General features: G+C 44.0%; 1 protein-coding gene across 1 annotated transcript; it reads right to left on the bottom strand.

Moving 5' to 3' along the window:
* Positions 1-18,007: 18,007 nt before the first annotated feature.
* Positions 18,008-25,989, bottom strand: XYLT (beta-1,2-xylosyltransferase). The gene is made up of 3 exons (XM_010271841.3): positions 25,179-25,989; positions 24,244-24,393; positions 18,008-19,603 (listed from the first exon to the last, which is right to left on the bottom strand). The coding sequence occupies exons 1-3, from the start codon at positions 25,887-25,889 to the stop codon at positions 18,881-18,883; spliced, it is 1,584 nt and encodes a 527-aa protein (XP_010270143.1). The 5' UTR covers positions 25,890-25,989; the 3' UTR covers positions 18,008-18,880.
* Positions 25,990-26,357: the final 368 nt, after the last annotated feature.

The raw sequence follows: 26,357 nt of genomic DNA, 5'->3' as shown, positions 1-26,357 counted from the left end.
CTTCTATTCACGCCTTAGCGAACCAGGTGGAGAGATACTCGAGGCAGGCGCGAGCTGCTGAGGAGGCTGCTCGAACTGCCGAGGAGGCTGTTCGTGCTGCCGAGGCTGCTGCTCGCCTCACGCGGTCTAGGCAGGCGAGGTCTCAGAGAGATGCCGAGGCCATGGGAGTGGTGGTGAAGAATATGGCGGAGTTGAAACTGGACCTGCAGGACTAGGTCGAGTATCTTCAGGAGGATATCAGGGAGAGGACTCAGATCTTCTCTCAAGGCATCGAAGACGCGAAGAAGAAAGCTGCCAGTGATTATATTGCTTCGCCGGATTTCGATGATCTAATGGTGGACTCCTACAGGAGGGGTTTCAAGCTAAGCCGGTGGATGATCCGGAATACGTACCCCGAGCTCGATACTAGTGCCATATCCACTTCGCGCATTACTCAAGAGATGGCTAATGCTGCGGATGCCGAACCGGACTCCGAGGGGGAGGCAGGTCCTTCGGGTGTTGTCGAAGTGGCTTCTGATAATGATGAAGTAGCCCCTGGCTTGTAAAATGAAATGTACACATCTATCTGAAATAGCTTTTTTTTTTTTTTTTTGAATGTACACATCTATTCTGAAATGAAATGGCTTTTTGTTCAAGTGCTGGTTGTCCTGTCTTCGAGCTACGTTTTTTGCCGAACTGACCATTTCGGTCCTTCAGTTCGTTTTCTGACATGAAATGGCTTTTTGTTTCTGGTTGTCTTCGAGCTGCGTTTTTTGCCGACCTGACCATTTCGGTCCAGTTCATTTTCTACCTAGGCTTCGAGGTACTTGCTTTTGTGGTTTATAGGTAGTATCTTCTTAAGTTGGCGACGTTCCATGCTCGGGGTACTTGTTTTCCTTCTAGGGTTCCGAGCTCGTATGCTCCCCCACCGAGTGCTTTCACTACTCTGTAGGGTCCTTCCCAGTTTTGTCCAAGTTTCCCTATGCCGGGTTCGGGCACCGTGACCTTATAGAGAACCAGGTCGCCGACGCGAAAGTTCCTCTTCTTTACTCGCACGTTATAATACCGAGCTACCTTTTGTTGGTAGGCCGCAGTTCGGATGTGCGCGAGGTCTCTCACTTCGTCCAGTAGGTCGAAGTTGGTGCGTAACTCGTCCTCGTTTGTCTGTTCGTCGTACGCTTCTAGTCGCAACGTAGGCACTTCGATTTCCGCCGGGATCACCGCCTCGGTGCCATAGGTGAGGTTAAAGGGGGTCTCTCCTGTGGCGGTTTTTTTCCATGGTTCGGTGAGCCCATAGAACACTTGGTAGTTCGTCTTCCCACAAACCTTTGGCTCGGTCTAATCGTGCTTTCAGTCCGCGGAGGATGGCTCTGTTCATTATTTCTGTTTGGCCATTTGCCTGTGGGTGTGCGACCGACGTGAAGTTCTGACTAATTCCCATACTTTGGCACCATTCCTGGAACTTGATATCTTCGAACAGCTTGCCGTTGTCGGAGATCAGTACCCGAGGTAGCCCGAAGCGACATACAATGTTCTTCCAAAAGAAGTTCTATATGTTTCGGGCTGTAACTATTGCCAGGGATTCAGCTTCTATCCACTTTGTGAAGTAATCTACTGCCACCACTAGGAATTTTCTCCCGCCTGTCGCTGGTGGGAATGGCCCCAGGAGGTCGATGCCCTATTGGGCGAAGGGCCATGAGCTGGTGAGGTATTTGAGGTCGGCAGCGGGCTGATGGTGGATGCTGGCATGCTTCTGACACTTGTCGCATTTTCTGACGAGCTCGATTGCCTCTGTCTTCATCGTTGGCCAGTAGTATCCTATCAAAGTGCCTTTTGGGCGAGGGCTCTGCCCCCCAGGTGTCCGCCGCACAAGCCTTCATGGGTGTCGCGGAGTACTAGCTCGGCTTCGGTTGGGCGCAAGCATCGCAGGTAGGGGAGCGTGTAGGATCGTCGGTACAACCGTTCGTTTATCATGACGTATTTGGCTGCCTGGCGCTGCACCCTCTTGGCTGCGTTGCGGTCCGCGGGGAGGGTTCCGTCTAGCAGGAAGCTCGCGAGTGGGTCGATCCAGCTCGGCTCTGCTTTAGTGACGAGAGCGACCTCTTCATCCCCACCGAGAATGCTGGGCCGAGGTAAGTCCTCTACGTACACGGTTCTCCTAGCGTTGTGGCTCGTGCTAGCTAGTCGGGACAGGGCGTCGGCCTCAGCGTTCTCTGACCTCGGGATTTGCTTGATGAAGTGTGACTGGAAGTTGAGTAGAGCCTCCTTTACTTTTGCCAAATATACAATCATTGTGAGCTCGCACGCTTCGTATTCGCCCATAACTTGGTTGACTACGAGATGGGAATCACAGCAGATAACCATGTGCTTTGCTCCAACCTTGTGCGCCAGGTTTAGCCCGGCTATCAACGCCACGTACTCCGCCTCGTTGTTAGATGCCGCGAATTCAAAGCGTAGTGCGTATTCCAGTTTTGTTCCGCTCGGGCCGCGTAGCACTATTCCAGCCCCGCTACCTTGTTGGTTCGAGGAGCCATCTACGTGAAGGATCCAGGGCACCTCCTCCCAGTTCGCGCTTGGTCTAACCAGGAGGGATGCCATACTGGCTGCTACTTCACGGGGTTCGGACTCGTTTGGTTTGGGAGCTCCGAGTTCGCCCGAACTGGGGATCTCGGGCTCGACCGGCTCACGGGCTTCGGGGCTAAACGTGCACTCGGCGATAAAATCTGCCAAGGCTTGGGCCTTAATGGCAGTTCTTGGCTTGTACTGGAGATCGTACTCGCTGAGTTCGATGGCCCACTTCGTCAGTCGGCTAGAAACCTCGGGTTTGAGTAGTACTTGTCTCAGAGGTTTGTCGGTTAGGACGATGACGGTGTGAGCCTGGAAGTACGGGCGGAGTTTCCGTGCTGCTATCACCAGTGCGTACGCTAGCTTTTCTATCTGCGGGTACCTTGTCTTTGCTCCCTACAAGATTTTACTAACATAATATATGGGTCGTTGGACCCGGTCTGTCTCCTTTACTAGTACCGAACTGACCACCTCGTCGCTAGCCGAGAGGTACAGTTCTAAGATTTCGCCTTCCTCGGGCCGAGCTAAGGTTGGCACACTGGCGAGGTAACCTTTTAGCTCGTCAAACGCGAGCTGGCAGTCTTGGGTCCATTCGAACCCTTTGCCTTTGATTGCTTTGAAGAAGGGTAGGCAACGATCTGCCGACTTGGACATGAAGCGGCTTAGAGCGGCTATGCGGCCGTTTAGCCTCTGAACTTCTTTTACTTTCCGAGGCGGTCTCATATCTAGGATGGCTTTTATCTTGTCCGGGTTGGCCTCGATGCCTCGCCGATTGACAACGTAGCCTAGGAATTTGCCCGAGGTGACGCCAAAGACACATTTGTTGGGGTTCAACTTCATGATAAACTGACGCGGGATTTGGAAGACAGAGTCCAAGTCTTTTATTATTTCTCGTGAAAACCGTGTTTTGACGACCATGTCGTCTACATAGCACTCTATCTTTGTGTCGATCAGGGGCCGAAACAGCCTATTTACAAGTCTTTGGAAGGTCGCCCCGGCATTTTTTAACCCGAAGGGCATGACCTTGTAACAGTATAGACCGAACTCGGTTATGAAGCTGGTTTTTTCCTCGTCGGACTGGTCCATCCGGATTTGGTTGTAACCTGAGTAGGCATCCAGGAAGCTTAGCAATTCATGTCCCGAGGTCGCGTCCACTAGGCGGTCGATCCTAGGAAGGGGGAAGCAGTCTTTCGGGCAAGCTCGGTTCAGGTCGGTGTAGTCGACGCACATGCGCCACTTGCCGTTCGCCTTTTTCACCAGTACAGGGTTGGCCACCCAGCTCGGGTAATGGACTTCCCTTATGAAGTCCGCCGCGAGGAGCTTCTCGACTTCCTTGTCGACCGCCTTCCAGCGCTCTGGGGCTAAGTTCCGTTTCTTCTGTCTAACGGGTCTGACTAAAGGGTCAGTGTTAAGTTTGTGAGTTATAAGACCAGGGTCAATACCGGGCATATCGGCCGCGGACCATGCAAAAATATCTAAATTTTGGAGTAAAAAACTTACCAGTTCGGTCCGTAGGGGTTCTTTGACGGAGGCACCAATCTGGAGTGCGCGAGCTGGGTCCGTAGGCGAGGTTGGGATCGCGAATGTTTCTTCTGTGGGCGAGGCTCGTTCTTTGCCTTGTTCCGCGGGCCGCTCCAGATCGAGGTCGCCGGCCGCCTTGGTTTTTCCCTTCAGGGCGGCAACGTAGCATTTGCGGGACTCGAGTTGGTCGCCCCGCACTACCCCCACACCGAAGTCCGTAGGGAACTTCATTGCCAAATGGTAGGTGGAGACCACCGCCCGCAGGATATGCGTGATTGGCCGCCCTATTATGGCATTGTATGGGGAGGGGGTCGCGACCACCAGGAAGTCGTGGTTGAGTCTGACCGCACAAGGCCACGTGCCGACTTCCACAGGCACCGTTATTTTTCCAAGGGGCCTGACTTCCTCTCCGCTGAAGCCCACCAAGGGAGTGCTTGCGGGCCTTAGTTCGCTCCTCGGCAGCGGTATCCGATCAAACGCCGACTTAAAGAGGATGTCCGCCGAGCTACCTGAATCTACAAGTACGCGCCTAACCTCGAAGTCGCTGATCCTTAGTTTAATGACAAGCGCGTCATCGTGAGGGTAGCGAACTCCTCGCGCGTCGTCTTCAGTGTAGAGGATTGGCTCCTCGGTCTTTGGCCTTTTCGGAGGGTTCCGCTTCGCGAACTAAAGTCCGGGCTACCGCTGATGTACACCCCGCTACCACCGAACCTCCCACAATTACATGGATGGTTCCCCGAATTGGCCTTTCTACCGGAGGCTGTCGCTGCATCGGTTCGGCAGGCCTGCTGCTAGTTTCGGGGGCGTCCTTTTCATGCTCGCCTGGCCGATCCGCTTTATTGCTATTATTGTTGTGTTGTACAAAGTTTCTTAAGTATCCGCGACGGATGAGCCCCTCTATCTCGTCTCGGAGATTATTGCACTGCTCGGTACTGTGACCATGGTCCCTATGGAAACTACAATACAAATTCTTGTTTCTTTCGTTCGGATTTCCCTTTAGGCGAGGTGGCCATTTCACGTATGGGGTGTCCTTAATCGTCATTAGGATCTCGGTCCGCCTCGTGTTCAGTGGCGTGTAATCCGTCCGAACTGGTAGGGGAGCTCGGAACGACTTGTTTGGTTTTGGGTCCCAGGCCGGGTTTTTTTGGTTGGCTGAGTTAGAGGGCTCGCCATCCCTCTTTCTTTTCTCGTTTCCGCCCTCGGTTCGTTGGTTGATTTCCTCCTCAGTCCTCATGAACTTGTCCGCGAGCTTGAGGAACTCGGCCACGGTCGCGGGCTGGTTAGCTACCATGTGCCATTTGAATTCCTTGTGCGTCACCCCTCTTTTTGCTGCGGCGAGCTGCACCGCGGGGTCTAACCGCGGTATCTGTAAGCATGCTTCATTGAATCGTTTGATGTAGCCCCGTATGGGTTCTCCTTCCCTTTGGACTACCCCGAAGATGCTTTCCTCTGCTCTGGGGCACCGTTTGCTGGTGACAAAGTGTGCAGTGAAGACCTGCACGAACTGAGCCCAACACTTTATCGAGCCGGGGGCCAGGTTCCTGTACCAAGTGCGGGCTACCCCCTTAAGGGTGGTGGTGAAAGCCACGCACATGCATGATTCGCTGGCTCTGGCGAGGTGCATTTGGGACTGGAAAGCGTCCACGTGGTCGTTGGGGTCGAAGGACCCGTCATACTTGTCTAGAGGCGAGAACTTGAAATCTCTGGGCAAGGGGACCGCCAGGAGTTCTGATGCGAGGGGGGAAGGAACTGAGAGAATCGGGGCAACTCCTACCTCGTCCGAGCTCGTCTCACCTTTGCCTCTAAGCTCTGACAGGACGCGGGTGGCGGTTCGTCGACCTCGACGGCACCTTCGCTGCTGAGTGGGCCTTGTACTGGCGCTGCTAGCCTCCGTGTTGCCGAGCTCGATGGGCCCGGAGTGCTGGTCGTCCGCTGCTGCCAGTGCGCCGAATCGGTTCACCAGTGGCGACTCCGATTTGGAGCCCCGAGGTGCCGATCTCGCGGGCGAGGTTCCCGATCCGCCTGCGAGCTGCGAGGCGGGGATGACTTTTCTTTCTCTCCGGCCTGGGGACAAGGCCTGGCTGTTTGGGGGATTCTGGGGCCTAGAGGCCTTTCCTTGGTGGAGGCGCCCATCCTGCGGAGAGGCCTTGACCGGCTTCGGAGCAGGGTGGCGAGGTGGAAGTAGTGGTTGGTTCGGTGTCAGTTGGGGGAACTGCTATTGATAGTGGTACTGGGAGAGGTTGTGCAACACTTGGTGCTGGTGAAGCTGGTGTTGGTGGAATTGTTGCATCTGGGCTTGCATTGCCCGCATGCACTGCATTAGGTCGTCCAACCGATTTTGGCTAGCTGCCAGGGGGACGACGGTTGGTTCAGTGAAGGTAGTCTCGATGGGGAGAGGGAAGGGAATGTTTGTGGCAGGTAGGTTTACAGGCGCCACTGCTTGTGGCGTATTCAGATTGGGGATTCCATCCACCGAGAGGGGGATGGTGAACTGCCCAACACACACCACGGGAACTTGGGGTTGTTCCCCGGTGGTGTTTGTCTCTGTGCCGCGTCCGGCGTTGCTGGATGAGGCCATGAGTATTGAGTTTTTCAAAGAAGAAGAAAGGGGTATGAGAGTTTTGGAGGGAGGCCTTTTGAAGCGTTCCCACAGACGGCGCCAATTGATGGTGCACAATCCGGCCGATCTTAGCTGTCAACGATCTTGCCTTTGAACCGGGTGGCAGGGACCTGAAACGGAGGGAGAAGAGAAGCTCCGGGGAGAACCCGGCGTAAGGGCTCCGAAGTTCAAGTTAGAGTCTTTCAAAGGCAAGATAGACCAGATAGCACAAAAGTTAGCATATCTCGTTTCTGGGGGGTGGGAGCCTTTTATAACCACCTCGCGCACTCACTTCCAGGCTTGGGGAGTGTTTCGGAAGCTAAGTGTTGGAGTGAGCGAGATGTCTTGAGTTCGGTTTGGGGAGTCTTCCGAGCCGCCACGGGCCAGCTCGGGTCACAGCTTTGCGAGGCTTGGGGCCCAATATAGTTTGTGCTCCTTGCAGGGAGCTCGGGTTCTCAGTAGGGAGCTCGAGTTCCTAATAGGGAGCTCGGGCTCTTGGTAGGGAGCTCGGGCTCTTGGTGGGGAGCTCGGGCTCTTAATAGGGAGCTCGGACTCCCAGTAGGGAGCTCAGACTCTTGGTAGGGAGCTCGGGCTCTTGGTGGGGAGCCCAGGCTCTTGGTAGGGAGCTCGGGCTCTTGGTGGGGAGCTCGGGCTCTTAATAGGGAGCTCAGACTCCCAATAGGGAGCTCGGACTCTTGGTAGGGAGCTCGGGCTCTTAATAGGGAGCTCGGACTCTTGGTAGGGAGCTCGGACTCTTGGTAGGGAGCTCGGGCTCTTGGTGGGGAGCTCGGGCCCTTGGTAGGGCAGTCTGGAGTTCGGGCTCAGTAATGAGCTTGGACTTTGCTTTCGGTGTTTGCTTCGGGCTCTCTACTGTCCCGAGTTGCTTGTTTTTGCCACGTGTCGGGTAATTGCGAGGTCGGGCCAAATTCCCCTTCATCATCCTTTATTATGCATATCTAGACATCCAATGATCAAAAAAACATTGCTTTACTCATTTTAAATTTCTCAAAATTGTTGCTCTGGTTATTATTTACCTAATCATACTTTTGGGGGCTTTTGTATTTTGGATTTTGAGATGGGGGATGACTAAGAAACCCATGTTCTTTGTTCAGATTTACGTGAAAATTAGTAAAAGTTAATTTTCCTAAGTATCTACCCATATCCTAGGTGAGTAAATAACTTTTCCACCTGGGGAAAAAATGCCAATACTTAAATGGGCCAAAAATGTTTTTAATAATGGATTTTTATGGCAAAAATAATCATTGGTGTATTTACTTGAAAAATAAAAAAGCATGAATAAATACACTTACCAAATAAATATTTTCCAAAAAACACTTACCTGCAAAAATACATTTGTCTGAATAAGTATAACTAATTTAACAAAAAATGAAGGGAACCTCAGTGTATAAATAGCCTTAATGCTCTGAACATATAATACTCATCTTGAGTTTGAAGGGATGAGAGATCCATCCTATGGACGCCCAAAAGATTGCGGAATAAGGGGCGAATTTCAAAAATTTTCTCACCCTTCAACTGGGAATCGTATTCCCCATTTAGAAAATCATATTTTCAAGGATCAATTCTGAACCATAAACTGAACCAGATCTGAACCAAAAAGGAGTGGGAAGGATTATACTTGATACGGAGAAATAATATCTCCCAACGAAGGTGTTCACGCCCAAGGAAGGATCCAAAGACTGCTCCCACTGAAGATGGCGCAGTGCAGGTGGAGCAGAATCAGCAGTGTTCTTCTCCAAGAACTCTGTCCTTTGCAAGAATCAGCAAGATGGTACGTGAGCACAGCTTCCTTTCAATCCTTTCTCAAAGGACTGATGTCAAGATCCAATCTTGACTTCTCCCACAAGTGGAGATCGAACTGGAAAGCAGGGCGGCAAGAACAGGGAGGCGGCAAGAGAGTATTTGCAGGGAGCAAAATTCTCTCTTCTAGATTTCAGCACCAAAGAAACCTGATGATCTGTGTGTATTGTGTCTTTAAAGGCTGCCGCCCCCTTCTTCTTTTATAGTCTTAAAGGGATCAGCTCCTAATCAGATTAGGAGTTGCTAATCCAAATCATATTTGGTTTAGAAGTCCATTTAAGTGATAAGGGATAATCCTTATCTTATCTGGAGATCAGATCAGCCATCTCCTAATCTGATTAGGAGGTTTCCAGATCTAAATCTTATTTAGATCTTGCACTCTCTAAGTGGATAGGGTCTAAGCCCAATCCTATTAGCTGATCCACTTCAGATTTCGCCCCTTTATTAACTAAATAAGCAGCCCAGTTCGAAATGGGCTTTAGGCTCATTAAGCTTATGTGCTCACTTAACCCTCTTAACTGCTGCCCAGTTGGGCTTCCTTGTATGGCGTGGGACCCAAGCATTGATCTACACATCAGCCACATGGGTTCGGCCCAGCCTTTGTTACAAGGCCTGACCGAATACACTGTTAAAGACAGTGCACCCCCTGAAACCCATCAAATGGGCTCTACGGGCCCAACACTTACCCTAAGAGGTCCTTGGGCCAAGCCACCTTGTAACACCCAGGGACTGTGGGCAGATGCAAGATTAGCCCATCAGGTATTATCCTCAATGGTCTTACACTTAACCTCTCAGCCCATAATGATCATACACTGCCTGACAAGAGAGGACATCTCCCTCGGCTGCAAGGAACAGTGTTGCACTCTCCACTCATATGGATCCCGGGAATTAAAACCTTCTTGCAAACAATTTAAAAACCATACATATATACTTTTATATCTTATATAAAATATATTTTGCAAAACAAATCTCAACGGTTGAAATCGGCTGCCGGCAGTCTTGGTTTCCATCAGTAAGAGTGCATCCCCGATCATTACCTTTGTCCGACAAAGGGGCTGATCCTGTCACTATGATCACCCACTCAGATGAATTCTCGGACTGTCCCAACATACCCAGGTTTTGACCCCCGCTAAGGATCTCACTGATTGGTACATCAAAGATAGCCCAATCCGACACCTAGTGCAGTATTATAATCGAGTCTAGGGGTCGGGTGTAACTTTCCAGTTTTGCCCATCAATCTCCAAGGTCCAGGGCAATACTGGAAATCTGGTCCAGTTCAAAGATTCAATTAATCCTACACTGTATGTGCCTAGGATCTCACCCTGGCAGTTAAGACAAGCCACCCCAACCGACTTGGTGGCACTACAGTGTCAGCCTTGTCAGGATAGGTCTCCCCAGACCGACCCACTGGCTGTGAACATTCTAAACTAACACGAGTCTCATTAAGTGTCCAGTTTAAGGGTATTACACAGAAACATACCAAGGGAACATGAATCAAATATGTATCTTTATTCATTTACAATAAACTCATAAAGTACATCATTCTGATTGAGGCTAAGGGCATACAAAACTGTCTAACAGAGTTTTCCCCAGAGATCGAAATTGGCGAGGCCCCCTTGTTAGAATAATTGATTGAACAATTTAGAAACTAAACAGCTGGCTACTTGACCAAATTAGACATCTGGATGTTTTCCCACGTGTATTAATTTACAGAGAAGTTAGTTACAGATGTACTTCTATAAATATTTCTCATCAATACAAAGTGCGCCATTACAGCCCTATTTCAGTGTTCTTGATTCTTGATACCATTTTACATGGCCAGAGCCTGCGATCTGGGCTTGCATTTAAATTGCTTGTTGCTGCTCCTATTCAATTCTAGTTTTCTTTCCGTCCTGGCGTCAACGTCGGCAATGGCAACAAGGACCATGACTGTATTAAACTCTGATCCAACCTCTCCCTATTACCTTCACCATTTCGATAAGCCAGGGAGCATTCTTGTATCATCCCCTTTAACTAGATATAATTACCTGACATGACAACGGGCCATGTAAAATGCACTGAGAGCCAAAAACAAATACAGGTTTGTGGCCGGATCTTTACCATGTCCAGCGGATCGGCACCAGACGAAGATGCATGGACAAAATGCAACACAATGGTGGTTTCTTGGCTGTTTAATTCTTTGCCCAAAGAACTCCACGAGAGTGTTGCATTCATCGATTCAGCATCAGACATCTGGAGAGAACTGGAAAAAAGATTTTCACAGAGCAATGTTTCACGCCTCCATCAGCTGAAACGGGATTTGGCTTTGCTACAGCAAGGAGACTTGACTGTAGGATGTATTTCACACATGAACTGGGAAGCCTCACCGACCTTCCCAAATACACCTGTGGAGCTCTGAAATCCTTCATCGCTGAACGAGAAAGAGAAAAACTCCATCAGTACTTGATGGGTTTGAATGAATCCTTCAACATCGTTCACTCAAACATCTTGGGACCTGATCCACTGCCAAGTTTAAACAAAGCATATGTGCTCGTGATACAAGAAGAGCGACATCAACTATCACTCTGTCAGTCTCTTTTCGAGGACCATCCAATCGACCAATCCTGAAGCTGGAAGTGAAGAGAGCAGAGGGGGTGAAGAGAACTGGTCAAATTTCCCAAGACTAGGGTAAAAAAGCTCAGGAAGGGGCAGCCTCGATTAGTTCCTCTGGGAGCGTAGAGGTGCAAGGCACTCCGGTGGTGGTTGCTTGCGCTTCTAGCCTTTGAAGATTATTGGTAGGAGCAGGGAAGGATGAGTGGAAGAAAAGAAAGGTGTTAGTGGCTGATAGAGGAGTGACAGACTGGAGAAGGGTTCTGTGTACAGTGGCAGGGGAGTTAGGATCTGGGAGTGAAGCAATGTTGTTCCCTTTTGCAGAGTCGAAAGCTGTGCTTGATGTCGACCAGGAGCTAAGTCTTAAAGCAGTTGAGGTGGATGGAGTTCTGATACAGGTTCAGAACTGGAGTCCATAGTCGAAGTACAAGATGGTTGTGTCCGGCTGAAGCTTGTAGGCCTTCCTTTTCACCTCTGGCGGAACTCTCTTGAACACATCGTGCATTGTCTGGGAGGCGTCTTGATGAAAGCTGATAAGCGATTTCTGGGTGCCGTGGAGTTACAGGTCACTGGTGTAAGGTACGAGAACTTGCCGAGGGTCATTGAAATACGCTCGGATGATGCCTGGTACAAGGTGTGGGTGGCCTCTGAAGTTGAATGGTCGTGGTGGGGAGGTGTTCCTAAGGTAGAAGATGATGAGCTGGCGGGGTGGTGGACACGTGGAGGGCGTAGGTTGGGAGTCAAAAAAGTGGAGCAGATGAAAGGTTTTTTTGGGTTACTGAGCCAGTTGGGGAAAACCAAATGATAAGAAATCCCGTTAAGAAAATTTTTTCAAATAGGTTTGAATTAAGCAACTTAATGGTGGGATTCTCTTCCTTTGCTGACGTGGCGAAAAGGCAGGGTGGGGTGGGGAGCCGAAAGGGTTGGTCTGAACCATTGAAGGTGGCGGGTGGGTCGGGTGGGGTGAAGGTTGAGCCGGGACAGTATTGGAAGGGCCCACGTGACAACTTAAAAAGTCACGCGGGCGGGTCGAGTGGGCGTAACACTGAAAGGGGGATCCATTTTAAGGACCCACGTGATAACTTAAATAGTCACGTGGGTCGGGGCAAAGGGGCTTCTCTTGGGGCGCTGATAGACAGTGCTAATGGTCTATCATCGTCCCAAGTCGTGAGAAAGGGGGGGCTTGTGTGCAGCGGCGGAAGCTGGAGAAGAAACTGGCATTGCAGTGGGTTTCCCGGCAATGTTTGGAGGAGCATAGCCAACTGCGACGCTCTTTGGAAAGGCCGAATCCAGGATTCGCTAGGGAAAGATCTGAAGAGAGGGAAGAGAAGGATGAAGGATGGGCGCAGTGCAATGAAGGAGATGAAGAAGCGGAGGACCTTTCTGCTGATGGTACCAGCGTGGGCAGTGTAAACGACGAAGGTAGTTGTGCTGGTGGAGTATTGCTAGCCTATTTTAGGGTATAGGTTGCAATCGGGTCAACTCATTTCCAAGATTTCAAAGTGTGCAAGGATTATCAGAAGGGGTAAACCGGGAGAACAAGAAGTTGAGCAGGAACACACCATCTAGGGGTGAATTAGGGGCAGAGGGGAAAGATCACCAGGTTGACCAAAGGACAGAAGTACTTCCCAACCAACTAAGGGAGACAGATATTTACCAACCTTTGGAACTTGAGAGGGAGACCGGGAGCAATCCTTTTCTAGCCTGTCCACCAATCCCAGGTAACCTAGTGAATTCGGTTTGTGCTACTAACGTGTCTCCTGTGTCTTTGGTTCCAGATTCCGTTTCTATTCCATGTCCTGTAGCCCATGAATATGCAGCCGTGCTAGAAGGCGGGCTCTTCGAACAGGGGGAGAAGGGAATGAAGGAAAGTGGGAAGGTGAGGGAAGGAAGGTTTAGGAGTGAAAAAGTGTGGAAAATCATTGAAAAAGTGTTTAAGGAAGTGGAAGGAAAATTGATTTGGAGGAGGGAAGGGGAGGAAGGGAGAGGGGAGGGGCTAGTGGAGAGGAGGGAAAGGTTTGAGGGTAGAGTTGGAGGGAAAGGAATAGGGGAGGAGGGAAGTAATAGGAGAGGGAGGTTGGATGGAGTGGAAAGAACAAAGGTGGGACCAGGGGAGAGGAAGAATAGGCAGATGGGTAGAGATGAAGGGGTTTCTGTGGGAAGGGTAGGGGTGGACTCGGTGAGAGAAGACTTGCTAGCTGAATTTACAGAGAAGTTGGGCTATAGGTTGGAAGATTTGAATGTGTTGAAAGAAAGATTACAGAAGAGGAAGAAGGAGATCAGAACAAAGAAGAGGAGATTGACTGAAATAGAGAGATTGAAGAGAGATGTAGGAGACAACAGTCTCGGGGTAAAAGGAGATAGGAGGAAAGGGGGAAAGTAGTGGAAGGTGGCAAGGGGTTTAAATAAGAAGTGGAATGAAGATCCTTAGTTGGAATGTGAGGGGAATTGGGAGTGCAAGGAAGAGAGCGACAATAAAAGAGGTAATAAAACGGTTTGACCCAGACATTGTGTTGTTACAAGAGTCTAAGAGAATGGAGTTTAATAACAATTAGGCACGGAGTGTTTGGAAAGCTAGGGGGATCAGTTGGGTGGCCGCTCCCTCTTGGGGTGCATCCAGGGGGATTGTAACAATGTGGAAGAGGGATGTGATTGAAGGCCTGGAGGAGTTGATTGGAAAGTTCTCGGTTTCTGTGAAGTTTAAGTAGCATGAAGGTGATTTTACGTGGGTTCTCACAAATGTTTACGAACCGAATGACTACAGAAAGAGAAAGGAGTTGTGAGAGGAATTGGCAGATGTTAGAGGGTTGTGGGATGGGCCCTAGTGCATGGGCGGGGACTTCAATGTGATTAGATTCTTGGAGGAATCCAATAAGGTTAACTAGAGGGTGACAAAAAGCATGAGGAAGTTTAACAGCTTTGTGGATGACTTTGAGCTTAAAGAGATCCCCCTAGCCCATAAGACATTTACTTGGTCAAATCTCCAATCTAGACCCATTTGCTCTAAATTGGATAGATTCTTGTTCTCTCTGGATTGGGAAGTTCATTAGGGAACCTTGGCTTCTAGAGCTCTTCCAAGGGTGACATCTGATCATTGGCCCATAGTGTTATGTAAGGAGGAAAGAAGGTGTGGAGGTCCTACCCTCTTTAGATTTGAAAATATGTGGTTACTCCACCCAGGGTTTAACAACAAAGTGAGGGAGTGGTGGTATGAGTGTAACCCTTTGGTGGAATGGGAGGGGATGAAATTCCATAAGAAACTTCAATTTTTGAAAGCAAAAATCAATGAGTGGAATTTGGTGGAGTTTGGGAGGATAGAAAAAAGAAAGGGAGATCTGTTGGATAAGAAGAAAGGGGAGAACTTGGAGAGGAAGACATTGATCTCAGGGGAGATTTAAGAAGACAGTTAGAGGACTGCCTGCACAAAGAGGAAATTAGCTGGAGGCAAAAATCTCGGTGTAAATGGGTGCAAGAGGGGGACAGAAACGCTAGGTTTTTCCACTGTCTAGCAGAAGGCAGGAGAAGGAAGAACCTGATTTCCAAATTGGTAGTAGATGGAGTTGAGTTAGTGCATCAAGAGGAGATTGTCGGGGCTTGTGTGGAGCACTTCAAATCTATCCTAAGAAGGCCAGTGTGTAGAAGGGTGTGGGTAGAAGGTTTGGATTGGCCAGATGTAGGGGTGGAGAACAGGAGAAGGTTGGAAATAAGCTTTAGTTTAGAAGAGATCAAAGAGGCTGTATTTTCTATGGATAGAACAAAAGCCCCAGGGCCGGATGGGTTCACAATGGCTTTTTATCAGGACTGTTGGGGCATTTTGAAAGATGATCTTTTGCAAGTTTTTAAGGAGTTTTACAGGAGATGAATTGTCAATCAGGGTGTGAACTCTACATTTATAGTCTTAATTCCTAAAAAGAAAGATGCTTCCCACCCGAAGGATTTTAAGCCAATTAGCTTGGTTAATAGCTTGTATAAGATCATTGCAAAAGTGTTGTCTTTGAGGTTGAAGAAGGTTTTGCCAGATATCATTGCACACTACCAAGGAGCTTTTGTGAATGGAAGACAAATTATTGATCAGATTTTAATTGCTAATGAGAGTGTGGAGAACTTTAAGAGGGATAAGAAGAAGGGAGTGGATTGTAAGTTGGACTTGGAAAAGGCTTATGACTTAGTGGATTGGGAATTTTTTAGGAAAGTTTTGACTAAATTTGGGTTCGGGACTAGATGGTGTAAGTGGATCATGGGTTGTGTCCAGAATTGTCATTACTCAATGCTAGTGAATGAGACAGTGGTAGACTTCTTTCCAGCCAATAGGGGTATAAGACAAGGAGACCCCCTTTCTCCTTTCTTGTTCATTCTAATTGCGGAGGTTTTGGGGAAATTGATTCACAGAGAAAATTCTAGGGGGCTCATTAGAGGCTGGAAAGTTGGGAGTGCGGAAACCCCTCTTACTCACTTGCAGTTTGCTGACGACACGATTCTGTTTTGTGAAGGAGGTAATGTGAGCTTTATTAGGAATTTGAAATCGGTGATACAACTATTTGAGCAAATATCCAACTTGAAAGTTAACCTTGGGAAAAATTGTGTTGTGGGGGTGAATTTGGAGGAGGGAGAGATCAGGGAGAGTGCTGAAGTGTTGGGGTGTGAAGTCTCGGGATGGCCTTTGAACTACTTAGGGTTGCCTTTAGGGGATAATCCCATGAGAAAGAGCTTTTGGAACCCGGTGGTGGAAAGGTTCGAAAAAATATTGGTGTCATGGAAAAAGAACTACCTCTCTCTTGGTGGGAGAATTATTCTTATTAAGGCCACACTTGCTAATTTACCTATCTTTTTCCTATCGGTGTTTAAAATCCCAGTGAATGTTGCTAATAGATTGGAGAAGTTAATGAGAGATTTCCTGTGGGAACCGGGAGAGGAAAAGAGGGATCATAGAGTGAGCTGGAAGATAGTTTGTAGGAGTAAGACTTGTGGTGGTTTGGGGCTTGGGAATATTAGGAGAAGGAATATGACTTTGTTGGGAAAGTGGTTGTAGAGATTCCCCTTGGAGAATGAGAAGCTTTGGGCTAGAATAGTGGCAAGTATTCATGGGCTGGAGCATAATGGATGGGACACTGGAATTAGAGCTAGGACCACAAGCAATTCTCCTTGGAAATCCATTCATGCCCTGCTACCAGTTTTCTCCCCTAATATCAGGTATGATTTGAATTCCGATAACTCCATAAAATTTTGGGAACAAACCTGGGTGGGGAGTGCCCCTCTAAATGATCAGTTTCCTTCTTTGTTTGCTCTTTCTGATTTGAAAAATGAGTCAATCTCATCTTTTACCAGCCCGTCCTCTTCCATTTCTGGGATTGGATGGAACTTGGGTCTAAGAAGGGATTTGAGGGACTCAGACTTTGACACTATTTTGAGCCTTATTGCAATTCTTGATAACGTTGTCTTAGACCCCACTAGGGCGGATTCTAGAATTTAGACATCTTCAAAGTCTTAGGTCAGTCCACCAGTCCTACCTTCCTTCATTTTCCTATTGATGAGGTTTGGTGCAGAGCAATACCTCCTAGGGTTGGTAGTTTTTGTTGGGAAATCTATCTGGAAAGAATCAACTCTGGTGATTTACTCCAAAAGAAGAAACCCAATACTTGTTTGTCACCTTAGTAGTGTGTTCTTTGTAAAGCGGATGGGGAGACTGGTTTTCACCTACTGGTGTTTTTCCATTTTGCGAGATTAATTTGGGAATGGGCTTTGTCCCTTTTTGGTTGCAGTTGGCTTTGTCCCTTTTTGGTTGCAGTTGGAACCCCCCATCAGACTTGCAAGGCATTTTTTCCCCTTCTTTTTTCAGGTGGCGGATAAAAAGGGGAAAGACAATGTGGAGAGGACTAAGGGCTGCAGTGTGTTGGACACTTTGGGAAGAAAGAAACTCTAGGATATTCTCAGAAGCTCAGAGAGGAGCAGCAGATCTGAGGGCTATCATTCAAATTAGGACGATACAGTGGCTGAAATCTTTGGAGCTTTTCACAGATTACACTGTGGATGACTTGTTGAGGAAGTGGGGTGAAATTGCAAGTTGCACACAAACTAAGTCAGTAATGTGTGTGGCTTGGACCCCTCCACCTAGTGATTTCGTGAAACTAAACTTTGATGGGTGTAGCAAGGGAAATCTGGGACAATCAGGGATTGGGGGTGTTCTTAGGGATGAAAATTGGGTCATTTCTGCCATGTTCTCAGGCCCAATTGGAGTAGGTGACTCCCTTAGAGCTGAGATCTTTGCAGTTATGGAAAGAGTCCAAAAAGCTAAGGAGTTGGACATCAGGAAACTCTTAATTGAAGGGGATTCAGAGTTGGTGATAGGGTGGCTGCTTAAAGATCACAATGGTTTATGAAAGTACAATAATGAGAGGAGGAAATTCAAGTGACTGGTGCAGGAAATGGAAATTAAGATACGTTGGGTTAAAAGATCGACTAATTCCCTAACTGACGGTTTAACTAAACAAGGGGCAGAAAGGAACTCACTTTTTTGGGCCAAGCAGTAACTATAGTGTGTTTTCTTTCTTTCTTTCTTTTCTTTTTCTTTTTTTCCTTTTCTTGAGGTTCTTTGTTGCTCTTGGAAGATAAGCGTGTTTGTCTTCCTTTTGTAAATCTTCTATTGATGAATTAATGAAAATATTATTGATCAAAAAAAAAAAGCTGCAACTCATTTTCAAGTTGGGCATTACATCTCCCCATGCTCCAACTTGAGGGGAGGGTGCTAGAATAGCTGATCGAACAATCTAGAAACAAAATAGCTGGCTACTTAACCGAATTAGACAGCTGGATGTTTTCCCACGTGTATTAATTTACAAAGAAGTTAGCTTCTATAAATATTTCTCATCAATAAAAAGTGCGCCATTACAGCCTTGTTTCAGTGTTCTTTATTCTTGATACCATTTTACACCCATATAGTTTAGCTTCTATAAATATTTCTCATCAATAAAAAGTGCGCCATTACAGCCTTGTTTCAGTGTTCTTTATTCTAGATACCATTTTACACCCATATAGTCCAAGAAGGGTGAGAACCAAATTACAAGAAATTGAAGCTAATCAGAATGGCGCCTCATTTAATGAAATTTAAATCATGTAAAACACAAAATGCTAATGGTATGTATAACTAAACTGCCATTTGAATCGACAGAGGATGGACATTGTAAACTTGCAGGGAAAAAAATTCAAGCTCACCATTGCTGGATGCTACTTGGCTTCCTCCACAAATCTCAAATGAAAGACAACAGTGACGGGGCGCAGAAGGTTGCATATCCCCACCTAGAAACCATCTCGCTAGACAATCTTTTGCTGGGCCACAGGGAATGGCAAGAATACGTCAGACAGTTTCTTCTTATTGGTGTAGTAAAATGCCCCACTCGAGGTAACGCATCACCCTGCCAATCTTTCGCAAAACTTCACAAAGGTTGCAAATGTTAGCGTCAATACATTTTTAATTAGGACTCCAATTCCCATTCCCAATGCTTTGGACTAAAAGGGCTTAAGCTACCAACGTTGTATCAAAAAGACGTCCCCCTTAGAGGCTTCTTTTCTTGCTACAAGACCAGTGGAAATGCGAGATCTTGTAAAGAAAGCTCCAACCTCCAACCTTTATGACCATAGAGAGCTTGAACTGTCAAAAAGAAAACATTTGACATGTGGCTACTAGAGTTGAACAAGTTCACGGCCAGTAGTTCTTGCCAATGCACAAGAAACAAGGGCCACAGCATGCAAAGTCTCCTTAAGACGCTTGATGACTAGCAAGGTGAATCTAGAACCGTCAAAACCATAAATAGCTCAGCATCCAAGGTTTCTCATTATATTGTTTAGCTTCTCAATAACAACTGCAGGTTCTGCATGTGAGCCAGCCAGGTTAATGGCATAATATTCTAGCCCTCTCCACTGTGAAATCAATGAAAAATGTGGTCGCCTGAATTGGCTGCTAATGATCTCAAGAATCACTGTCGTTGGTCTTGCAGCTATAATATGTGTCAATCCTGCCCCGTGAGCTCCTATAATGACAGAAGCATCTTGAATGGCACGGACTTGCTCTTTCATGGACATGTGCGCAAGTAGCCCATTAATAAGATTTACTTTGCATTCCATATGATTAACTGCCCAAAACTTCACAGATTCAAACACCTCTTGTTCATTGCTAAGCCTCGACTCCAGTCTGCCACCATGCCTTGGATGAGCCAAATAATCTTCACGACGCACAAAGAGAACATTATGTCTTGAAACTGTTTTTGACATCCGATTTCTATCCACTGGGAAACCGAAGGCTGCTCTTAGCATTTCCCCAAACTCAGATAACCGTGCAGTCTTTCGGTCATCTGGCTTCTGCCAAAGATCATGTGCAGCAGCTCCCCCACAGTCTATGTTTTCGGTAAGTCCCTTAAAAAGGGCAGTTTCATATCCCAATGGTGAAAGAATTGCATGGCGAAAACAAACTGAGCCACTGAAATTCTTAGCATACCTAAGGCTTGAAAATAGTGCCTTCCAAGTTTCTTCTAAATGTGTCTGAAATTACATAACAGAGAAATCAGGTAGAGGACAATATCTGGAGCTGGGTCAGTGACCATGAGCCTTCGAAAAAGGGAAAAAAAATCTTGGTAGATGACAGGTTACAAAGTTGCACACATGACATTATGGAGGCAGAATAAGAGGCTATGCTGACATAAGCACATGACATTATGGAGGCAGGATGTTGCATGTAAGGCAAGCATTAAGACCAAACATGCGTGTTTGAATCTGTGGGAGAGAGAGAAATAGGAGATAATAATAATAATAATAATAAAACAAGACGTGCCATGTCAATATGGCCTCCTTACTCTCCTACCATTTATCTATTTTGTGTTTTTTTTTTATTTTTTTTTTAAAATTGAACAAAATAATTCAAGTAGCCAATCAACTTTAAATATTTAAGACTTAGATTATCTCTCTTATATTTCTCATTAACTCCTTTGATTATCTCTCCTCATTAATCATTTCACTAACTCTCTCTGTCTCCAATCACTCACACCACTAATTTTCTCTCCTCTCAATTACTCAATTAAATTGAGCTTTTTCCTTTTTTTTATTTTTACTTTATTCTCTCCCCTCTCACTAATCTAATAAACCAAAAGCAATTTGCTTAGGGGTGATCATTTTAGTCCAGCCCGGGCCCTAACCCCATCAGGCCCACAAATTCCAAGGCCTAGTACTTCAAAGATGGTGTAGGCCCATCCCAGCCCATAAACAAATAACATTTCAAAAATTAGTTAATAAAAATATCATAGATAGTTAAATCCCTAAAAATAATGAGAGAGAGAGAGAGGGGAGAGAGAGAGAGAATTCTAAGACATAGTTCCCACCCCTTCCATCATCAACCCTTTTTAGCATATTTCTATAGGCCTCTTCCATTATTAGTCTATTGTATTCCAAAAAGAGAGAACTTTACTCCCTTTACTCCCATCCAAATTTTTATTTAATATTCAAATTCTATTTAATTGGTTAATTGTCAAAAAATTATAAATGTGAAATCTAATAACTAAAATTAATAAAAAAACTACTAAAGTGAATAAAAAATATTAAATTTTAGCAAGTTTTTATCTAGCAACTATTAAAAATTAAGAAATTAATAGAAAGTATTAATTTAAAAATAAGAAATTAATAAAAGTTTTTATCTAGTAACTATTGAATTCTATTCAAAAATAATTAACATTGATAGGATAATTAAAATTAATAACAAAAAGTAACAAAATATTAAAATAATAAAACAAACCATTTATAATCCATATAAAAATTAATTAAAATAATAAAACTAATAATGGCCCAATTAAAAATGTCATAAGACTCTTACTTAGGGATGATCATTTATAACTTAGCCCAACCCGACTAGACCTATAAACTTCCGGGCTCAAACAACCATAGTTTTCAAGGCGCCAAGCCGAGGCTAGGCGACAGGGGGTGCCTTGTCGCCTGGGTAGGCGCCTAGGTGATGAATTTTTTTTTAAGTAAAACCATATATCCTAGGGTAGTTCCCTACGTTCCATAACCATCTTTCCTTAATAATTTATCCATAATTTTCATATGAGAAGTATAAATTTCATGTTTAAGTTTAGAAAATCAACATTTTATGAGAAGAAAAAGAACAAAGGAATGAAAATTCAAAAAATATAGGGGCTGAACCCCTACTTTAGTTATAGGAAAAGAAGAAAAGAAAAGGTGGAAGAAGAAGAAGAAGATGTGGAAGAAGAAAATGTGTTGATTAGACAAAATTTTTAAGTTCTTCCCTTGCTTATTGGTTCAGGTTTTGAAATCTTCGAGGATTCAATCAAGGACCAAAATTTCAGTACAATACACCTCATATTGAGTGTATTGTATTGTATCTTTGGCGTCCCGATACACATGTTTACAAGTGTTTTTGGGAGCCCATTTTTTAAAATAATATATATATTTAAAAATGAAATTTAAAACCAAAGAAATAAAAAATAGGGGGAGTATCATTGTAAGTACTGATACACCTCTGCTGATACATAGAGGTGTATCAATACTTTGAACCATGGGTTCAATACAACAGTTAGCAATGTTTGTGTTGATTAAACCCTAACAAATAAGAAAATAATAAAAAGAAATTAGTATATAAACACATAAAAATGAGTATTCTAGTTTAATAATGTCTATTTTATAATTATAATGTCAAAAAATTAAAAATATAAAAGTATTTTATAACACAATGCACAAAACTGCTTGGCGACTGGGCAAGGCGAGCCTCCAAGGGCACCTTGTTGCCTAGGTGTCACCTTGACAACTATGCAAACAACTATTTTCTTTTGAGCTAGGTCTAGCTCAGATCTACACTAAGCCCACACATAATGTGGGCAATGGGAACGTAAACAATTCATATTCAGATCAGATCCAACTGCATATGATTATGAAATCTATAGATCCGCATTCGCATTTGATTATTATGTTGGATTTTGGATTTAATTCGCAGCCATCTCATTGTGTTTAAAATGACCAAAAAATTAAAAAGTTAAAAAAAAACTAATTATTTTTAAAGTACATATATAAGTCATACTACATATATACATGAAATAAATTTAAATAACGAATTTTATATTAATATAGATAGATTTTTTATATATTCATTATAATAGAAATTAAATAAAAATTTTAATTTGTAGAAAAAAATCATAGTTTTATAATTAATATAGAAAAGCATGCCCCTGTCCTAGGCCCAAACAAATATTATTACGCTTGAGGCGTGGGCTAGGTTGGGCCAAGCAACCTTAAAAACTGTTAATAGGCTATCAAAATCTAGCCCAACATCTTCTATCTTTTTGGTTCATTGGGCTACACAATGGGGGTAGCCCATCCCCCATAGCTGATTCGGCTTCAATATTATCTAAAAATAGTTAAAAAAACAAAAACAATGCATGCATGGGTTGTACTCAGTTTGGTTCAGTTGAATTACAAATGTCGCATTGCTCTTAGGAGTGCAACGTGGGTGGGTTGGTTCAGGTTGAAGATCAACCCAAACACAACCTGAAGTTTTAAACCTTGAGTTCAAGCTTAGAATTAATTTAATTATGACTAAAAAAGTTAATCCATAGATTAATTTAATTATAGCTACAGCCTAATTTTATATATTTACTAATATATAAGTAATATTTACAAAAACAAAATTGTAACATTTAATCACTAATAAAGTAAAATAAATAAAACAGAACACCAATAGATAATATGGAAAAAACAATTATTTTATTAAGTAATTAGCAGTAATTTATTATTGTTGTTAAAAATTACTACTATAACTAATCCAAATTACCAAGTTACTAAATTATTTTTGTAACAAATTACTAAAATAAAGATTAATTATTTTAAACTACATTGCATTCCTTCCTTATAATAGGTATCAGTTTCTGTTGTTTCACTTTCTCTTGACAAATCCTATACATCGCACAGGTCCCCACTAGTAATATACATAACAGCATGTTGAACCCACAATATAAAATGCGTATCTTTCTGCACATCTTAGAAGAAAATAAAAACAAGGATGTATAAAAGTCATTTTGCCCAAACACATCAGAAAATATATTAGGAGTGCACCACACACCAAGGAAAAAAAAAGATCTGATGCAGTTGTCAAGGTGATAACTAGGCCTTTTAGGATCTCAAGGCAAGTTTAGTGACTCCTAGGCAATTAAAATTAAGTTTTGTCTTTTGTTTTCTAGAAATTGGAGATATTCAACTATAACTAATTCACTGTTGTGGATAGATATTAAAAAGTATTAATGCATCATTAAGAGATAACTGAGACACAAGAAAATTTAAGTATGAGTTAGAATCAAGGAATGATAAGAAAAACATTAAGAAACAACACAACCAATTACAAGAAAAAACCAGTGAAAATCTAGAGAAAGTAAAAAAGGAATAAATGAGTATTAGATGGAAATGCAGGTGGTATTGATGCAGAAGTCAAGTCAAATATGTAATTTTCTGAATTTTTATGTATTTTTATGGTAGGGTATTGTTAGAGTTTTCATAAGCCAACTTATTAAGTCAGCAGTAATTATTGCAAGTGCATTAAGTGTTGGTTTTTCCTAATTTCTTATTAGGGTGTATGTTGTGGGTAAAGATGGGGAATTAAAATAAAGATTTGAATAATAAAGGAAAGCGATTCAGATCTGAGAATAGAGATAAGGAAAAGAAAACAAAAACAATACAAAATAAGAAGAGAGAAGAAAGAAGACACGCTTTTAAGGGGGGAGGGAAACTTCAAGATTTCATTTATAGAAGCTCTATTTTTTATACTCAATACAGGGGCTCAGATCACGCTTTAAATTTCAACTGACTAAGACACTCCAATTATTTAAAACTATCATAAGAATAAGAATAAAAGTTATAGCAATATTTGATATGCCCCACAAACTTTGTCATATAACTAGGGACATGGTGAGGCATAGCACATCTTAAGTAGAGCAAATCTGACCACCATTAGCAAAAGAAGAGGAAAGGAGAAAAAGATATCAACCTACAAAACATACAGCATTATGGCGCAAATTAAAAATAACAGACATTTCAATATGCTATGCAAACCGCAAAGTAGAAAGAACCTAATAAACGTTCCATGACCAACCATGTGCAAAAGAAAATGCATTAGGCAGCTAACATACCTCACAATGGCCATCCACAAAAACCAGATGAGGTCGATTAGGCAATCCAGTAACTCTAGAAGCTACATATGCGCTATACCAGTCTGTAACCGTATGGAAAAGGTTGGCATACTCAAAACGCGTAACTAGAAGTGTTGGCTCCTCAACCCACTGCAAATTTAAACTCTTGCATATAAGGAACACATAAACAGAAGTTATACATAAAAAAGGTTTAAAAGATGCTCCAATAAATGCATGGTAAGATTTTACAAAGAGCAGTTGTCATTTAGCATTTTATAAGAACCAGTGCCTGCAAAAGTAGGTGAAATTTAGTCTGATCAGTGATCAGACTACAAATTTGATCCGAGCCTATGAGGAGCATTTTTCATTGGGGTTATGCAGACTTCGAAAAATTGTAGTTTACACCAATCTACATTACCTAGTCTCACCACCTTTAACACAAGCCTAGGTTCCAAACGGATCAAACCTCATCTCACCCACTAATTAATAAATATTAATTAACGGTATAAAATGAATGAATAATAAGTAAAATAGGTTTCCGGTGATTATTTGGATATAATCGGTGCAGAACTACAAGAGACGTAAATTCCTAGTTAGGTGTGCAATTTTTATTTCTCTCTGGTTTATCTATTTATGAACAAACTTTCTATAATGAGAGTAAAATAAACTCACACGTTTAAATTTCTAGTAACGGGCTTATGAGAACCGAGATCCTAGCAAATTAGTAACTGAATAATATAAGAAATATGAAAATCTAAAAATAGTATAGAAGTAAATAATTTGCTAGAACCGAGATCCTAGCAAATAAAGAATGTTACCACTGAAGTCTGACATTAAGAGGTAACACTCTTTATTTTCTAGAACCTAGATCCTAGCAAATAAAAATATGAAAATCTAAAAATAGAACCGAGACCCTAGCAAATAAAGAGTGTTACCTCTGAGCAATTGAACTCGTCAGGAGGAACTAATCGAATCGAATCAAGCAAACTACGCATCGTATGTATCTGAACCGCACCCTGTGGCACAAACCGATCTAGAAACTCTTCATTGACAAGCTTCCGCCCGCCCCCACCCTCAGTTGACCCTTCGGCAACCTCGATTTCGAAAGCACTCGAATCAAAGGAAGGGAGCTCTTCCTCCTCCCGGCGCCCCATCACTGACTCCAATTTCTCCCCTCCAACAGACATTCTTATCTTGTCTGGGTTCATCCGTATTCTCCCACCTTCGCATATGGAGCTATCCAGGGTTTCGCTGTATAAACATCGAAACCACCCACCACCAGCACCACCATAATTCGGCGATCTTCGAAAAGTCTCCGGCAATGATCTGAGAAGATCTATGCGGCGATTGAATCCGTTCCCGAAATACCCTTCACATGACTTGGCACGGACATTGGGGTTTAAGGACCAAGGAAGGTAAGAAGGAAGGATCGGCCATGGTTTAACATGGAATGAGACGGGAACTAGATGTCTTTGGTGAGTATCAGTTAGGGATTTGCGGTCTTCAGTTAAGAATTTGGGGTTTTCAGACTGAGGTTTTGGATGGAAGTGGTCGGGATGAGGGGAGAAGTAGATGTAAAGAGAGATCGAATTGAGAGCAAAGAGGAAGAGAAGGGTTTTGAGAAGAAAAGCTTTCCTCCTGCTCATATCGTTTCTATTTTCTGCCTCCGCAAATATGTCCCGTCTCCCATGCGCGGATTTTATGCCAAGGAAGGCGCGACATAAGTCATCAGTCGAGGTCGAGAGGAGTTAATCAACATGGCGACCGAACTGGCTCGGGCTTCCGGTTCTTCGACTCTGATGGCCCGTTTAGTATTACCAGTAAACTACTGAATGACCCCGTATTAAGTACGGAAAAGTTAATTATATATATACGAATAGATATTAATAATTTTTATTATCATTTTTTATTATTAATTATAAACTGTCATTTTTTTAACAGTCATATAGTCTACGGGTTTACATAAATTAACCCTCATATGTCATACTCATAAAATTATACAGGTCTTTAAATTCAATTTAAACTATTTATTATTTTAATTTAATCATTCGTATTATTATTATTAATTTATTTTAGTATTTAATTTAAATTTTTTTGTTATATAGTAATAATAT

The sequence above is a fragment of the Nelumbo nucifera genome, chromosome 1 (assembly GCF_055504915.1).
Source record: "Nelumbo nucifera cultivar China Antique chromosome 1, China Antique-T2T, whole genome shotgun sequence".
In the NCBI taxonomy this organism is placed as follows: Eukaryota; Viridiplantae; Streptophyta; class Magnoliopsida; order Proteales; family Nelumbonaceae; genus Nelumbo; species Nelumbo nucifera.
This window is presented reverse-complemented; position numbering and strand designations above follow the sequence as displayed.

Bases quoted from the DNA above. Each gene is read 5' to 3' on its own strand.
- XYLT (XM_010271841.3), bottom strand. From the start codon at position 25,889: ATGAGCAGGAGGAAAGCTTTTCTTCTCAAAACCCTTCTCTTCCTCTTT. The intron at 24,394-25,178 runs GTAACACTCTTT...TTAAATTTGCAG, and splicing joins ACGAGTTCAATTGCTCAGAG to TGGGTTGAGGAGCCAACACT. The intron at 19,604-24,243 runs GTATGTTAGCTG...ATGTAATTTCAG, and splicing joins TTGTGGATGGCCATTGTGAG to ACACATTTAGAAGAAACTTG.